The sequence below is a fragment of the Pinus tabuliformis genome, chromosome J, assembly GCF_031772625.1.
Source record: "Pinus tabuliformis cultivar Carrire ecotype Pingquan chromosome J, CPIR1, whole genome shotgun sequence".
NCBI lineage: Eukaryota > Viridiplantae > Streptophyta > Pinopsida > Pinales > Pinaceae > Pinus > Pinus tabuliformis.
In genome coordinates, this window is record NC_142295.1 from 50,076,541 (window position 1) to 50,095,737 (window position 19,197).

At 41.4% G+C, this 19,197-nt stretch overlaps 1 protein-coding gene across 5 annotated transcripts in view; it reads right to left on the reverse strand.

The window, feature by feature from the left end:
* EIN2 (NRAMP metal ion transporter family protein) overlaps positions 1 to 19,197 on the reverse strand; it is a 145,483-nt gene that overhangs the window by 55,187 nt on the left and 71,099 nt on the right. For all 5 annotated transcript variants that reach the window (XM_089377094.1, XM_089377090.1, XM_089377092.1 and 2 more), the window contains one exon: positions 162 to 347. In XM_089377094.1, coding sequence (XP_089233220.1) covers positions 162 to 347 — 186 coding nt within the window. The remainder of the gene's footprint in view (positions 1 to 161; positions 348 to 19,197) is intronic.

Sequence of the window (19,197 nt, forward strand, 5' to 3'; positions counted from 1 at the left end):
GAATTCCACAGTGAAGTTGAAAAGAACAAGGCCTAAGAAATCCTTTATAAAGAACATTGCAGCATGAAAAAAAGTTAAACATAGTTAATATGAATACATCAGGGCACCTCATGCTTCATGATCCATAAAACGAAGTTTGAACATGCACTTGTGTATCACACCTGTTCCGTCAATGGTTGCATATCCTGGAAAGTTAAAATTTCAAGGCCTGCATTATGAAAGGTTATTGCTGCAGTGCTCAACACTGCAAGGTTCACCAACAGAATTCCACCAAATGCAAATGCGATCTCCAAAACATTGTAATGACACAATACCCCATTCGGTATGTTTTGCACATTCTTCTGCTCCTACAAAAATGCAATGGTGTGACACCAAAGAAAATATGAGAAAAGATGGAATAAAATAATAATCACTATGTCGTGCAATAATTTCAAATGCATAAACAGCTCTATATGTAATGTAATAGCTACCATCACATTTTTTTTAAAACAATTGATTTGCCTAAAATCAGGAAGCACTCATCCAAAAATACTCACAAAATAGCAAAAGAGGATGAAAAGTTTATGGACATAATGAGTAGGTATATGGAAATTCAAGTATTTTTCACCAAAACCATTGGTTGTATTGAACAGAAAAAATCAATTACTGAGAATATCTACTCATCTCAGGATAATACAGTTGGAGACCAGTGCACTTGATGGGCATGCATATAAGGGTCAGCAAGTTATTTATTGGGGATTGAATCAAATATTCAAATCCTTAGACATGCTTGTATCATAAGTTGTAAGCAAACAATACGCCAGACTCATATAGCCAAAGCTTGTTGCACATCAACTATTACCTAGAGACCATCTCGTGGACAGCAGGTATGAGATATGGAACCAGCAATTGAAGAAGGCATACATCATTGGCCAATGGGCTTGCAAGATTTGGCTAACCTTCCTCAAGATTGTTTAGGGAAAATATGCTTATATAAACTCTCTTGCTTCATACACTATGAATATTTATTTATCACTCATCTTACTAATGAGTTGGGATCCTTTCTCCAAGACCACATATAGAGGGGGAACCACATATAGAGGGGGGGTAGTTGTCTTCTACACCACAATTTCATCTCCTTGCTTCCATCTGTTGATGTTGTGATCCTCTTAGCCGCCTCCAATAAGCAGCTACAAAGACAACATGAGGCATGTTACCCACCAGTGGGTAACCCCATATGAGGAAAATTTTCTCTTTCTTTGGACAGCCAGACAACCAGCCAGCCAGCAGCCCTACCTTAGTACATGATAATATGTCATGATCCTCCACCATTTGCATTGGTCAGACACATCTCACCATCCTGCATTCCTCTTGAAGGAAGGTGGATCATCATTCAGTAGGTACTTTTAACCATCTTGCAATCATCTGTTTTCACTTAAAGTTTTGGGCCCTTTAACATGGATTATTGGGTGATATGGATGTTTGAACGATCTTGACTGTAAACCTGTTCTCTCACTTTACCAAGGACATTAGTTTCTGACACTAATCCAATGGCAACTCCTCTGAGGCTTTAGGCTTATAGGAGGGGCACTACCTGGGAGACTTGGATTGAAGCAGTGTGTCCATGACTATTCCATATTTACCACTTTCCATCATGCCCCAGATTTCACCTCCATTCTTTGGGCTTGTGGTCATTGGTTCGTTGGGAATGGCACCCTCTTATCATCATCCCTGAGTTTGGACCGGAAACTTTGCCTTGGAAGTTGATGCTGCTAATAAAATGGCCAGCATGAAAGAAAAAGAAAGTTAAAATGCAAAAGATGACTAGGACATAATAAGCGCATGGGAAAAAGCATAGCATGAGCTCTACCACCCTCATTAGCCATCACCCAGTTCCTTGACCACTTGATGCTCCATAATATAATAAAGGAACTCTTGCATGTCCCAACCCTAATGAGTGATAAACGGACTCATCATTAAGAGGTAAATAAATGCTATATCACAAAAAGCAAGCTTCGGCTCCTAAACCATGCTCCTATTCAAAGCATTATGAAAAAGAAGTGAAAGGCGCACCAAGGGCACAATAAGCAAGCCAAGGAAAGCGGTAACTAATGCTTCCACAACTTCTCCCTCCTTACATGTTAGTTTTCTTGAAACCAGATCAGATTTAATGTTCAATAAAATTTCTCAAAACAGTAATAAAATTAATTTCCCCAAATCTAAAGTTTTATAACAAGAAATACTCTGGGTTCCTAACTCACTATGCACAAATAGAAATAAACAAACAGTAAACCAAGAAATTAAAAAAATCTGATACAGTTTTTACCCTGGAAACTCCAATGTGGGGAAAACCAGCAAACTTGGGCTCTTTATTAAGCTTCAGAAAATTGATTAAGAATATTTTCTTATCAATTTACAAAGAAATTTGCAGCCCTTCGACCCAGCAAATTAATTGTACGGCCCAGCCAAATCAATCTATACAGCTCACTAGAAATTGGCTTGTATGACCCAATCAAATCAGCCCAGCAACTAGGTCCCCTTCAGCTCAATCGATTTTCCCACCTCAACCCTGTCAAATCAATCTGTTTCTGCTCCTCTAAATCAACCAGTATGGCCTGGATAATTTGGCCTCCTAAAGCCTACTTGTTGCCCTTGAAATTCTCCTTTGTGTTGATCACACTTTGTTGTAACTTTGACTTCCTGTCCCTGTTGAATGCATTGCCCTTGTGCCAATCAAACTAAACTCTCCAACAGCCCATTTCCCTCTTTCATAACTTTCTAACATAATCTCCAAAGTGATGAAGGGCTGAGATTGCACCTCCACACAGTAACGATATAATCTTTCATTGACTTCTTAGCTTTATAAAAGAAGTGGCCAATAAAATCAAAAATAAAATTAGTGATTCTATGCCTAAGGTCCAAACTTAGGAAATATTTAATTAATTTTGTTGTGAGAGAATTTTGGTGATTCACTATAAGTCATGGCACTAGACCAATGCATAATCACCTTCCAAGCTACATTTTCAACACTCCCTCTTAGGGAGGAGGGTGTTCTGCACCACTCCCAAGTTATCTCTAAAGAATACAAAGTTGCCCTTCATCAAAGCCTTAGTCAGAATATATGCTACCTACACATCCACTAGTACATAATGTAGCTTTATTGTCCCCTTCTGCACACAATCTCGAATGAAGTGGTACCCAATCTGAATGTGTTTTGACTTGTCATGCAACACCAAATTCTTCCAGAGCTTGATACCACTGGGAATCAAAGTCGAGTCCATCTCCTAATCAAATAGCCCCATGAGAAGTTTCCAAAGCCAAATTGCCTCATTAGCAGCCATGTACTCGGTCTCAGCAGAACTCAATGCAATTGAGTTCATCTTCCTGTTGAACTGAGAAGTTACTCCTAATCCCAAGCTGAAATAGCATGCACAAATGCTCTTTTTGTCAATTGTACTACCTACCCAATCAACATTGATGTACCCCTCTAGCTTCACTCCATTCATCTAAAAGTCTATCTCAATCCATAATAAATTGTGCCTCGAAGGTATCTCAACACATGTTTTGCAAACACCCAGTGAACTCGCTTTGGCTCTACCATGAACTAATTGAGTCTATTGACTACAAAACATATCTCTAGTCTAGTATTAAATCATTGAACAAGTACATAAGAGAGAAAATTAGTTATCTATATAATGTAGGGTCCATTACCTTTAATCCGGATGCATCAATCTTCTTCTAGTTGGTCACTAGTTGCATAGACATGGGTCTATAGTCCATCATCTCGAATTGCTTTAGGATATCAACTGTATGCTTCCCTTTGCTTGAGGAAGATATCTCTATCCTTCTACCACATCTCCATGCCCAAAAAATAATGCATTAACTTTAAATCCTTCATGTTGAACTTTGCTGCTAGATCCTCTTGCATTCCGCTATGAACTTCTCACAACCTGTGAGAAATAAGTCATTCACATATAGCACCAAAATGAGAGGCTCATCCTTGATCTGAATGTAATAAGGTTTGCATCCCGCCTCACTCTTAGTGTACCCCATGCCTTGCAATTGTCAATCCCAGCATACCACACCCTGGGAACCTGCTTGAGTCCATACAACGCTCTCTTCAATTTGCACACATGGGAATCCCTCCCATGCACCTCAAAACCTTTTGGGTGCTCAATGTAAATCTCTTCCTTAACCACACCATCGAGGAAGGTAGTTTTCATGTCCATCCAGTGATTCCTCCAACCCATCTGCACTATAATGGAAATTATTGCCCTAATGGACGAGTATCTAGCTATTGGGGCAAAGGTCTCATCATAGTCAATCTCTTCCTTCTATGAAAACCCCTCAACCACAAATCGGGCCTTTTACTTTTCCACACTACCATCTGCAGTATGCTTAATGTAGACCCATCTAAAGCCAACAACAAATTTGTCCTTTGGTCGTGGCACAACCTCCCAGAGTCCCAAACATTCTTCTTCATGATGGAAGAATTCTCTTCCACCATAGCATCCATCCAGACCTAATGCTTGAATGCCCCCTGGAAGCTGCAAGGGTTCGCCTAAATCAGCTCACTCATCAATGCCCGATAGCCAGAATATCTTTGTGGTGCTTTACTCTATTTGATTGAATATATAGGAGTACCCACGTACTCATGAGCATCTCTAAATGTCTTCTCTGCCCACTTGGCCTTCTTCCTTTCTATGATGGAAGTCTCCACATGAGAGAGGGGAACCCTCTACTCCTCGTCCTACTCCTCCTGCTTGGCCTGCTCATTCAACTCACCACTCTATGTCATGGTATCCTAAGGAGTCTACACTACTTCCATCTTCGATGTCACCTGCTCCAAAACCTCCACTATAGAGGAATTTATGCTGCAAAGCCTCCCGAGAGCTCTCTACTCCTCAAACTTCACATCCCTGCATAGCATTGTTTTCCTGAGTGTTGAAATGTAAATCCTATAGGTATTTGATGTCTAGCTATACCCTGTGAAAATTTGGAGACCCAAATTTCCACTTGAGCAACTTATTAAGTTTCTTCTATTTGTTAAATTACTGAACAATTTATTTACTACATCCTACAGCAAATACCGAAACTAATACATTGCAGCCTTCACAAATTAAAAATTATGTGCAGAAACGAGAAACTGAGCAAGAAAGAAATACACAACACATGACACTGTTATTTTTGGACAAATGTATTATTAGGCAGTAGTTTTCTAAATACAATCTTTAGATGCCTTGCTAGCCAATACAGAGAATCTGACTGGCAGAAGATTAGTGAGAAATACCTCAAACTATCACTGGCGATCAGACACTGATCCAAGCCCCGGATGGCTGGCCCCACGCTGGTTCTACGCAGCTACTGCATCAACCTCTCTAGGGATGTACGTCATCTCTTCCCAAATCTCTTGTTGTCTGAAGCTTCGTTCCTATGGCTCTCCGGCCTCACACCCAAACTTCTGGCACTAGAACTCGACTTCCCAACTAAAATTCAGACTCCCTCTGAAGCTCTACAATGCCTCTACATGAGCTTACACTGCCCAACGTAGCCTCTGCGTTGCCTCCTCTGGATCTCTCTCTGCCTCCTCTACGATGTATTCCCGGATCAGGAAATCTCCTTCCAGAACTATCCCTGCCCCTCACTGCAAGAAATCTCCTCAATCGATTCTCTAACAACTGTTGCGTTGCCCTTTCTGAGAAATTCGATCTCTTAATCTCTCTCTCGATGTGTTTTCCAAATGCCCATCGAAGTCCTCCTTATAATCCTCCAGTTGAGTAATCAATGTTAGTTTTTGGTGGCATCGGAAGTGCTTTAGCCTTGAAAATTGGTGGAGAGGCTAACGCACATGAGTTCTAAAGAACCCAGAAACTATTTGGTGAAATTCCACCTGGATTGTATTTTATTAAAATAATTAATAATTTTAATGGGGTTCCTAAGTCTAAACTTAGGGAAATTAAAATATTAATGGGTATTAATCAAAATATGGGTGAGAATGATCTAGAAGGCGAATCAAGTCATGTTTTAATCTTAGCCATTGATTAGAGACTTAATCTCGATCGTTGAAGACTCAACAGGAAAAGTATAAAATGGGGTCTTGGGCAATGTTTTACAACTCGGACTCGGATTCGGACTCGGCCGAGGATCGACTCGGACTCGGACTCGGACTCGGTAATGACTCGGCCGGCTCGATTTCAATGACTCGGTCGTTGTAAAAAATACATTAAATATTTATTTTTTTTTATAAAAAAACATAATTTTAAATATTTTAAACATAATTTTAAAGATTTTCATTCAAGTTTCCAAACACACAACATTATAATATACATGGAAGACAACATATGATCAAAGTAGGCTCATGAACCAATCCATTATATCAAAATGGTACGGTGGTACCCAATGGCAATAGTAAATACATAGTCAACTGTAGTCTGTCATACATGATCAAAGACTCAAGAGTCAAAACAAAATACAAATAACCAAGGAGGCTAGTAGCTACTGCCAGAGGAGCCAAGATCATCTCGACCAATCTCTGGATCATCATCATCAGAGTCAGACAAGGGGCCCCATGGCTCCTCCTCATCATCATCGTCTCCAACTGCAACTGTAGAAGTGGTGCCAGTACCACTAGGCTGTGCAGCAGATGCAAGCTGAGATAGAGTACAAATGCGGCTGCGCTTCTGTCGTGGCTGAGCAGAGGAAGGCGAAGCACCTACAACTGGAGTCCTACTAGCTGGCTGTGAGACTGAGGCTAGTGGATTGGGATCTGCATTCAACTGAACATGCTGCAGTGGATCTCCAACATCAAGTTCATCAAGATCCTCATCAGGATCAAACTCTGGTAGACGACTCTCCACTACCCAATCTGATGTTGGATCAATGTCTTCCAACACAATGGGATCTGAATCAGGTCTTTTGTTCAGCAATTGGTTCCGTCTGAGCCGAAGGTTGTATTGGACAAAAACTAGATCATTCAACCGTTTTTGCTCCAAACGGTTTCTCTTCTTTGTGTGAATCCTCTCAAAGACAGACCAATTGCGCTCACACCCAGATGCACTGCAAGTTTGACTCAAAATATGAATTGCAAACCTTTGCAATTCAGGGCACTGGCCACCAAAGGCCTCCCACCATTGTGTTGCAAAAAACATAGGAGTGTAATGAATTATGAGTTAGATGAAGGCTGAAGCTCAACAAAATTACAAATTATATCTAACTTTCAAATTATAAATGATTTAACAAACTTTAATAAAAAAAGTAAAACCATTAAGAAATTGAAAATTGAAATTTTTGTTTACCTGGCTCATCTGCTTCTCTTGCAATCTTTGCTAGGTTCTTCCCAAAGGTACCTGTTGCATTGCTGAAGGATGTGACCTGCTGATGTATCAGCAGCTGATCAGACTCCGATGGGACCATGCGCTCAATGCAATCAACCAGTCCATCTCTGACCTCCCCCCTCAAAGCTCCTGACTCCTTAGCTTTATAATGATACCGTGGGTTCAAAAAATACCCAACTGCATGTATAGGGCGATGGAGTTGATTGTTCCATCTTTCATCAATGATTGCCCAAATGGGCCCATACTTTGCCACTCTATCCTTGTATGCTGTCTTTATTTGCTCCTTTGCTTGATCCATAGCCTCATAAATGAAGCCCATAGCCAACCTTTCCCCATCCACCAACCGCAACACCTTAACTAGTGGCTCAGCAAGCTTCACAATCTCTGCTGCCTTTCTCCAAAAAGTTTCATCATGGACTTTCCTTTTCAATTCTCTGCCTTCTGGTTTGTTAGACCAACTGCTTTGATTCCAATCATCACTGGAAAACATCTTTTGCAAGTTTCTATGTTGGGAAAGCATAGATTGCAATGTCAAAAAATGTGTAGCAAATCTAGTGATGGCAGGCCTAATAATATCCTTGCCTCCAGTGTGTTTCCTCATGAGACTCAAAACCAGTGTATGATTGTAGATAAATTTTGTTATGCTTTTGGCATTATCTACAGTGTTTCTGACCCAATCTAATTTTCCAATATCCTCAAGCATGAGGTCTATGCAATGTGCAGCGCATGGGGTCCAAAAGATGGTCTTGTGTTTTTCCTCTAACAGTCTACCAGCAAGAACATAGTTAGAGGCATTGTCTGTGATGATTTGAACAACATTAGCCACCCCCACATCCTGAATAACCTCATCCAATAGCTGAAACAACAAGTGGCCATCTTTTACCTTATCAGATGCATCAACTGATTTTAAAAACATGGTTCCTTGTGGGCAGAAGACAAGAAAGTTTATGATGGTACGGTTTCTTTGATCAGTCCATCCATCTGACATGATGGTACACCCTGTTCTTGCCCATGATTCCTTGAAATCATGCAAATACTCATTAATTGATTTAATTTCTTTCTGCAAACGAAACCCCCTTAGCTCTTGCATAGTAGGGCCTTTGAAGCCTTTTCCAGCAGCATGTATGGCCTCAAACATAGGCTCATAATATGGTGAACGAGCAGCATTAAAGGGGATATCAGCATCATACCACCATCTAGCTATGTAGTCACAAGCAGTCTCCCTCAATTCTTTCTTCCAATGGTCATCTAAAGTGGGCTGAGCAAGACCTTTACTAACTTCAGGACCATGTGCATCTGATGGAGAGGAGCCTGAGTGAGTGAAAAAACTTTTGATAGTCCCATCACCCTTCATTCTACCCTTTCCCTTATCTTGAACAGAAGCAAAAGAGGGAGGAACATAACGGAAAGGGTTTGATGCATCAGTTTGAGGGATAGAGGAAGAACCCTCAAACTCATAGTGGGAGTTGGCAGCCATCATTCTTTGTATCTCCCTCTTCCTCCCAATTTCAGCCTGTATCTCTTTTTGCCTAGTCTTTTCTGCATTAAATTTTTCAAAGCTTTCCAACAAATTCTTTCTAATCTCCCCAATTTCCTCAGATTTACATGCAGTAATATTGCCTTTAATCCCTGCCAAGTGTTGTTTCAGCCTATTAATCCCCCCAGGACCTGACTTAATTTTCCTATGGCAAAACTTGCAACACATCTCATCATCAACCATTTCAACATATGCCCAAGCAGGATCCTTTGCTCTAGGTGCCATTTTTTGACTAGGAAAACAATCTGAAAATGAAAAAAAAAAAAAAAAAAAATTGATTCAATGTTCATTTATTTGACTAAAAACACTCTCTAAGCTATCTTGATATGCACCTAAAATTTACTAAGTAAAAACAGATTTATAGAGGTGGAAAAAAATACCTCAAGGCACAAACTGCCTCCTCAAGCTTGCTCCAAAAATCAGCTCCTCAATGCTGCTCCAAATGGCTGCCCAAGAAGCTCCTCACTCCAGCTACAATGCTCCTCCAAGACTCCTCACTGCTGCTCCAAAACAAGCTCAAGAACTGCTCACTAACTCTCAAAGAAGACTCTCACTCAAATGCATAAGACTGCTGTGAGTGAAATGAGAGCATTTGGCTGTCTTAAATAGAGTTTGGGAGGGGAAATGGACCCCAAAAGCATTAAACAAATCACAATAACCCTTTCAGCTCCACAAACCCTAACTAACTTTATTAAAAAACAGCAAAAAAGTCATTTTTTTTGGGTAAATACGCTGCCACAGCCGGTTTTTATTGGTACGGCCGAGTCATGACGGGACCCGGCCGGGTTGACCGGGTCAGCTATGACTCGGCCGAGTCATTGGCTGACTCGGCCGAGTCATAGCTGACTCGGCCAGCCGGACCGGGTCAGCCACCGGGTCAAGGTTTTTTGCAACGAAACGGAACGAAACGGCCGTTTCCGTACCGGTACGGCCGTTTCGTAAAACACTGTTCCATACAACCCTCAACAAAATGGGATTGCAGAGCGGAAAAATAGGGCCATTATCAGAGTAGCCAAAGCTATGCTACATGACTAGGAGTTGCCTATGTTTTTATGGGCAAAGGCTTGCAACACTACTATTTATTTGCACATAATTGAAGTCCACATAAAGTCCTAGATAGGTGACCACTTTAGGAGGCTTTCACAGGAAAGAAACTAGATTTGTCACACATTCACATAGTATACAACCATGTTCCTTCAAAAAAAAGGACCAAGTCAGAACCTAATTCGGAGAAGGGAATTCTTGTGGGGTATGTTGATTTCTGGTATCATCGAATGTGCTCTTAGCCTCAAAATTTACAGTGAGGCTAGGAAACATGTATTCCACAATACCCATAAATCGTTTTGGGAAATTTCACCTGGAGAGAGTTTTATTAAAATAATTAATTATTTTTAATGGAGGTCTAAGTCTAAATTTAGTAAATTAAAATAATTAAAGGGTATTAATGAAATTGAGGGTGAAACTTCTAGAAGAAGACGGAGATCGAGTCCAAATGATCTGAGCCATTGATTAGAATCTAATCTAGGTCATTGATTGTGAAAATTCCTACACTCTGAAGGAACCCCTACTGCAACAAATCTTAATCTACTTCACCTACTTGATTTTTAAATTACATTCATTAAGTTATTCTTCTGAATACTGAAGCAAATTACTTGTGCAACCTACGCTGATTAAATATTTGATCTCATGAAACAAAAAATAGAGCAAAGAACAAGATACATAGGACACACTTATTTTTGGACACAATAATCCTTGGAAAAACCCAATGCGGGAAAACCGGTGCAACAACTTTCAGGGTTTATTATTATGCAGGAGAAGTATCTGAATACAAATCTAGGATGCTCATCTAGCAATACTTTACAAAGAAAATACTGGCGGAAAATCTCAGTGAGTTTTACCTCACTTCACCTGACAGAATTCCGGCTGATTAGGCACAAGACTGGCTAACCTCAACTATTTCTGCGCTAGCTCTGCGTCACTTTCTTTGCCCTCTGCGCCAGCTTTCCCGGCTGTTTTGGCAGTTCCCGATAGTTTCGGCTCTTCCGACAGTTTTGGATTCTGCGTGACAGACAACTTTTCCGCGTCAGCGCTCTCGGCTACTGCGCTGCGTCTGCGTCAGCTCTTCAGGCTGTTTTGACAGTTCCCGACAGTTCCAACAGTTCCCTGTAGTTTCGACTGTTCCGACAGTGCTGGATTCTGCGTGACAGGTAACTTTTCTGTGTCAGCTCTCTCGACTATAGCGCTGCCTATCTGCAAGCTCTCTTCGCTTCCCTGGTCTGTATTTTCTGGAAAGTCTTTCTCCCAAATTCTCTTTGCCCCTTAGCTGTAAGCTCTCCCCAATCAATTTTCCTCCTGAGAACTTCTCACCTCAGAAAATCGATTTCCTCAATCTGTGTGTGTGTTTCCAAATGAACCCCAAGCCTCCATTTTATACTTTTCCTATTGAGTCTTCAATGACCGAGATTAAGTCTCTAATCAACAGCTAAGATTAAAACATGACATGATCCACCTTTTAGATCATTCTCACCCATATTTTGATTAATACCCATTAATATTTTAATTTCCCTAAGTTTAGACTTAGGAACCCCATTAAAAATATTAATTAATCTAATAAAATACAATCCGGATGGAATTTCACCAAATGGTGTCTGGGTTCTTTAGAAGTCATGTGCCTCAACCTCTCCTCCAATTTTCAAGGCTAGAGCACTTTCGATGCTACCCAAAACTAACACTCCCTCTTAGCGAGGAAAGTGCTCTAGCAACAATGTCCACCTGCATGCTGCTTTGTTTCTGAAGCACCATCTTTTTGCACTGCTGCTGCTACCAACACTATGCTGTTGCTGCTACTGTATTGCTGTCCATGACACTGCAACTGCCATTGCTGCATTTGTACTACAACTCCCTCTCAAACGCTGCATCTGCTACGCTGCTAGCATTGCCACTACTAATACTACATCCGTACTGCAACTCAGTTGCTGAGAGAAGCAATTGAAAAACATCCAAAATTAGTTGAACTTAACTGTGTTCAACATAATACAATGAATGTTGGAATCTGACCCTCTGAATCTTTTGCATTGTTGCTGACTCTTGCACTGTGCCAACTGCACTGCTGCCAACCTTGCTTTGCGCTGATCAGTCCCTAGTCCCCAACTACTGCATTTGCCAAACACTCCATTGCATCATCTGACACTAGGTCTATCTTGCTACTGCTGAATCTTGGGCTCTCGTAGGAAGGAATTGATCCAAGAGGTGGACTCCTCAAGGATCCTGCCCACATGTAGTCCTCCTAACTACAACTCAATGTTGCCCCATCTCCCTCTTGGAGATGCGTGGGTACTCATGGCAACTTCATCCTCGTCGATATTTGTTGAAGAAACCTTAGGATCATGTTTCTCATCTTTATCCTTTTTCTTCAAAGGACATTGGGATGCATTGTGGCCCATCTCGCCACAATTGAAGCATTTCGCCTTCAAAATGGCCTCCTTTCACTTCGGCTTCTGTTGTCCCTTCGATGCTAGAGCTGCATTCTCCTCCTCCTCCTTCATCTTTGTGCCACTCCCACTGTTGCCACTGAGGTTGACCTTATCTAGGTCTCTCCTTAACTCCTCCTGTTGAAGATATGCCCACATCTCCTCCCATGAAGGTAGTTTTTCTCTGCCCAATATGCTTTGGACAAAAACTTGCCATTCATCCGATACTCCATTCAGGGCTATACTCACCATCGCGGTTGGCTGAGGGGTGGACCCCACTGCAGCAAGCTGGTATCTAGTCTCCTGAAGACGCTGAAGAGAGAGGTTCACCCCTTCTCCTTTTTGCATCAAAGTCTGTTGTAACTTTTGCTCCAAATACATCTTCCGTTGTTTGGAAGAGCCTTCATACAAAGAAGACAAGGCTTCCCACATCTCTCGGGCTATATCCTTGCTCTGCAAGTGTGAGACCACATGATCTTGAACTCCATCGAGAATGAGCCTTTTTGCCTTCCCCTGCTCGGCCTTGTAGTTCTTCTTTTGATTGTTTACAGTAGGAACAACTACAACACTATTGACATAGGCCTTGAGATCGTATTCTTCCAGAAGAGCTAAGATTTTGGTCTTCCATATGACATAGTTGGAAGCACCTTCCAACCTGTCCTGATCTCTGAGGCCATGCGATGCCATGTCACCCAACTGTCGAACTGACAACTCTAGTCATTGCTTAGCACTGCTCAGTAAGTGAGAAATTCGAACTTTCTGGCGGAAAGTTCTCTGAGGAGAAAATTCCCCTTCTACATGTCTTCGTTCTTTTCTAGCGGATTTTTGCCTCGACATAAACTGCACCCTTCAAGCACTGCGCTGAGGCTCTGCGTCACTCCCTCTGCCTCTGCAAACTCATGAACTAGAAATCATACCTCTCTGTCATCTCACTCAGAGAGAGATTTCCTCGGATTTGCTTCCCGACAAGGACTGTGCAATCCCTTCAAGGGGATCCAAATTGCTACCAAGTGCAACTTTCAACATCAGTGCTCAACACTTGATTTGCTCTTCCTGTTTCAAAATCAATGCTTTAATACCATGTGAAAATTCCTACACTCTGAAGGAACCCCTACTGCAGCAAATTTGAATCTACTTCACCTACTTGATTTTTAAATTACATTCATTAAGTTATTCTTTTGAATACTGAAGCAAATTACTTCTACAACCTATACTAATTAAATATTTGATCTCATGAAACAGAAAATAGAGCAAAGAACAAGATACATATGACAAGCTTATTTTTGAACACAATAGTACCCAGAAAAACCCAATGCGGGAAAACCGGTGCAACAACTCTGAGGGTTTATTATTATGTAGAAGTATCTGAATACAAATCTAGGATGCTCATCTAACAATCCTTTACAGAGAAAATATTGGCGGAAAATCTGAGTGAGTTTTACCTCACTTCACCTAGCAGGATTCCGGTTGATCCGACACAAGACTGGCTAACCCCGGCTATTTTTGCACTGGCTCTGTGTCAACTCTCCCGGCAGTTCTGGCAGTTCCCAACAGTTCTGGCAGTTCTCGACAGTTCCTACAGGTCCGACTGTTCCGACTGTTTTGGATTCTGCGTGATAAGAAGCTTTTCTGCGTCATCTCTCCCGGCTACTGCGCTGCCTCTGCGTCAACTCTCCCTGTTGTTCTGACAGTTCCCGGTAGTTCCAGCAGTTCCCTATAGTTTCATTTGTTTTGGTAGTTTTGGTTTCTGCGTGACAGGTAACTTTTCTGCATCAGCTCTCTCGACTACTGCGCTGCCTCTCTGTTCTATATTTTCTAGAAAGTCTTTCTTCCTGATTCTCTCTGCCCCTTAGCTACAAGATCTCCCCAATCGATTTTCCTCTTGAGAACTTCTCACCTCAGAAAATCGATTTCCTTAATCTGTGTGTGTGTGTGTTTCCAAATGAACCCAAGACCAGTGTTTTACGAAACGGCCGTACCGGTACGGAAACGGCCGTTTCGTTGCAAAAAACCTTGACCCGGTGGCTGACCCGGTCCGGCTGGCCGAGTCATAGCTGACCCGGTCAACCCGGCCGGGTCCCGTCATGACTCGGCCGTACCAATAAAAACCGGCTGTGGCAGCGTATTTACCCAAAAAAAATGACTTTTTTGCTGTTTTTTAATAAAGTTAGTTAGGGTTTGTGGAGCTGAAAGGGTTATTGTGATTTGTTTAATGCTTTTGGGGTCCATTTCCCCTCCCAAACTCTATTTAAGACAGCCAAATGCTCTCATTTCACTCACAGCAGTCTTATGCATTTGAGTGAGAGTCTTCTTTGAGAGTTAGTGAGCAGTTCTTGAGCTTGTTTTGGAGCAGCAGTGAGGAGTCTTGGAGGAGCATTGTAGCTGGAGTGAGGAGCTTCTTGGGCAACCATTTGGAGCAGCATTGAGGAGCTGATTTTTGGAGCAAGCTTGAGGAGGCAGTTTGTGCCTGGAGGTATTTTTTTCCACCTCTATAAATCTGTTTTTACTTAGTAAATTTTAGGTGCATATCAAGATAGCTTAGAGAGTGTTTTTAGTCAAATAAATGAACATTGAATCAATTTTATTTTATTTTTTTCATTTTCAGATTGTTTTCCTAGTCAAAAAATGGCACCTAGAGCAAAGGATCCTGCTTGGGCATATGTTGAAATGGTTGATGATGAGATGTGTTGCAAGTTTTGCCATAGGAAAATTAAGTCAGGTCCTGGGGGGATTAATAGGCTGAAACAACACTTGGCAGGGATTAAAGGCAATATTACTGCATGTAAATCTGAGGAAATTGGGGAGATTAGAAAGAATTTGTTGGAAAGCTTTGAAAAATTTAATGCAGAAAAGACTAGGCAAAAAGAGATACAGGCTGAAATTGGGAGGAAGAGGGAGATACAAAGAATGATGGCTGCCAACCCCCACTATGAGTTTGAGGGTTCTTCCTCTATCCCTCAAACTGATGCATCAAACCCTTTCCGTTATGTTCCTCCCTCTTTTGCTTCTGTTCAAGATAAGGGAAAGGGTAGAATGAAGGGTGATGGGACTATCAAAAGTTTTTTCACTCACTCAGGCTCCTCTCCATCAGATGCACATGGTCCTGAAGTTAGTAAAGGTCTTGCTCAGCCCACTTTAGATGACCATTGGAAGAAAGAATTGAGGGAGACTGCTTGTGACTACATAGCTAGATGGTGGTATGATGCTGATATCCCCTTTAATGCTGCTCGTTCACCATATTATGAGCCTATGTTTGAGGCCATACATGCTGCTGGAAAAGGCTTCAAAGGCCCTACTATGCAAGAGCTAAGGGCGTTTCGTTTGCAGAAAGAAATTAAATCAATTAATGAGTATTTGCATGATTTCAAGGAATCATGGGCAAGAACAGGGTGTACCATCATGTCAGATGGATGGACTGATCAAAGAAACCGTACCATCATAAACTTTCTTGTCTTCTGCCCACAGGGAACCATGTTTTTAAAATCAGTTGATGCATCTGATAAGGTAAAAGATGGCCACTTGTTGTTTCAGCTATTGGATGAGGTTATTCAGGATGTGGGGGTGGCTAATGTTGTTCAAATCATCACAGACAATGCCTCTAACTATGTTCTTGCTGGTAGACTGTTAGAGGAAAAACACAAGACCATCTTTTGGACCCCATGCGCTGCACATTGCATAGACCTCATGCTTGAGGATATTGGAAAATTAGATTGGGTCAGAAACACTGTAGATAATGCCAAAAGCATAACAAAATTTATCTACAATCATACACTGGTTTTGAGTCTCATGAGGAAACACACTGGAGGCAAGGATATTATTAGGCCTGCCATCACTAGATTTGCTACACATTTTTTGACATTGCAATCTATGCTTTCCCAACATAGAAACTTGCAAAAGATGTTTTCCAGTGATGATTGGAATCAAAGCAGTTGGTCTAACAAACCAGAAGGCAGAGAATTGAAAAGGAAAGTCCATGATGAAACTTTTTGGAGAAAGGCAGCAGAGATTGTGAAGCTTGCTGAGCCACTAGTTAAGGTGTTGCGGTTGGTGGATGGGGAAAGGTTGGCTATGGGCTTCATTTATGAGGCTATGGATCAAGCAAAGGAGCAAATAAAGACAGCATACAAGGATAGAGTGGCAAAGTATGGGCCCATTTGGGCAATCATTGATGAAAGATGGAACAATCAACTCCATCGCCCTATACATGCAGCTGGGTATTTTTTGAACCCACGGTATCATTATAAAGCTAAGGAGTCAGGAGCTTTGAGGGGGGAGGTCAGAGATGGACTGGTTGATTGCATTGAGCGCATGGTCCCATCGGAGTCTGATCAGCTGCTGATACATCAGCAGGTCACATCCTTCAGCAATGCAACAGGTACCTTTGGGAAGAACCTAGCAAAGATTGCAAGAGAAGCAGAAGAGCCAGGTAAACAAAAATTTCAATTTTCAATTTCTTAATGGTGTTACTTTTTTTATTAAAGTTTGTTAAATCATTTATAATTTGAAAGTTAGATATAATTTGTAATTTTGTTGAGCTTCAGCCTTCATCTAACTCATAATTCATTACACTCCTATGTTTTTTGCAGCACAATGGTGGGAGGCCTTTGGTGGCCAGTGCCCTGAATTGCAAAGGTTTGCAATTCGTATTTTGAGTCAAACTTGCAGTGCATCTGGGTGTGAGCGCAATTGGTCTGTCTTTGAGAGGATTCACACAAAGAAGAGAAACCGTTTGGAGCAAAAACGGTTGAATGATCTAGTTTTTGTCTAATACAACCTTCGGCTCAGACAGAACCAATTGCTGAACAAAAGACCTGATTCAGATCCCATTGTGTTGGAAGACATTGATCCAACATCAGATTGGGTAGTGGAGAGTCGTCTACCAGAGTTTGATCCTGATGAGGATCTTGATGAACTTGATGTTGGAGATCCACTGCAGCATGTTCAGTTGAATGCAGATCCCAATCCACCAGCCTCAGTCTCACAGCCAGCTAGTAGGACTCCAGTTGTAGGTGCTTCGCCTTCCTCTGCTCAGCCACGACAGAAGCGCAGCCGCATTTGTACTCTATCTCAGCTTGCATCTGCTGCACAGCCTAGTGGTACTGGCACCACTTCTACAGTTGCAGTTGGAGACGATGATGATGAGGAGGAGCCATGGGGCCCCTTGTCTAACTCTGATGATGATGATCCAGAGATTGGTCGAGATGATCTTGGCTCCTCTGGCAGTAGCTACTAGCCTCCTTGGTTATTTGTATTTTGTTTTGACTCTTGAGTCTTTGATCATGTATGACAGACTACAGTTGACTATGTATTTACTATTGCCATTGGGTACCACCGTACCATTTTGATATAATGGATTGGTTCATGAGCCTACTTTGATCATATGTTGTCTTCCATGTATATTATAATGTTGTGTGTTTGGAAACTTGAATGAAAATCTTTAAAATTATGTTTAAAATATTTAAAATTATGTTTTTTTATAAAAAAAATAAATATTTAATGTATTTTTTACAACGACCGAGTCATTGAAATCGAGCCGGCCGAGTCATTACCGAGTCCGAGTCGATCCTCGGCCGAGTCCGAATCCGAGTCTGAGTTGTAAAACATTGGTATGGAACTGTCAGCTCTTTTTTGATACCCTCATGTGCACAAAATTCCTCAAAGGCATTCGAGGTGTACTCGCCTCCATTATCAAAACTGAGTGTTTTAATCTTTCTCCCTGTCTGGTTCTCTACAAGGGCTTTGAACTCCTTGAACCAACAGAAAACCTCATCCTTCTTTTTCAAGAAGTATATCCAAGTATTCCTAGAGAAGTCATCTATGAAGGTTACATAATAGTGGTATCAACTTAAGGACACTGCTGACATGGGCCCACACACATATGAATATATCGGGTTTAGCCCTAGTATTGCTAGTCATAAAGGTGGTCTTGGCATACTTGCCTAATGCGCAGCCCTTGCACACATCATGCTACCCGACCCTGAACTCTGGCAGTACTGTCACAATCTCCTTAATAAGAGTGTTACATGGTGCAAATGAGGCATCCTCCTGTACCATAACTCACCCAACTCTTCCCTGCCACTTAGCAATGCTTGTGATGGTTCAAACTGAAGCCTAAACAAGTTACCTTTTCTGACTCCTATCACATGGTTTGTCCTGGAATCCTTAGGTCGAATATACACCTTGCCACGCCCGAAGGCAACAATGTAACCCTTGTCTTCCAAGGTAGCAACAAAAATCAAATTCTCGGTCATTCCTAGAACATACAACGCATCTTCCACCAGGAAAATCATTTACTAAACTCCCTCTAAAATTTGACAATGCCAACTCTAGATACTTTATACTTGGCATTGTCCCAAAGTTTTATGTAGAATTCCATTTATTTATCCTTCAGGCTAGTGAAATACTCCACTCTCGTCATGTGGCAATAAGCCCCATAATCAATATACCACAAGTTGGTGCCTATTGAAGTCAAGAAACAGGTAATAAGTGAAAACACATTTTCGAATGTGGCTGTAAATTCATCTACTTTAGGAGTAGCTGCGACCTTTTTCATATGTTTGCCCTTTTTCTTGTTAGGCCATCAGTTGGCAAAGTGTCTTAGATGATGACAAGCAAAAAACTTTATCATATTGAGGTCCTTTTTCTTCTCTCCCTTAAAACACGACCCATTACTTGGCCCTTTCTTTGCTTTCATCTTACTCTTCCCAACCAAAGCAATGTTCTCTTCTTCTTTCTCAAATTTCTTCTTTTGGTCACCTAGTTAATCCCCTTGAATGAAATCATCCCACATTCCTTCCCAAGTGGGAAGGTGCTCTTGACTTATAATGAATTTGACAAACACATCCCACTATTTCGCAAAGCCATTCAAGGATATATG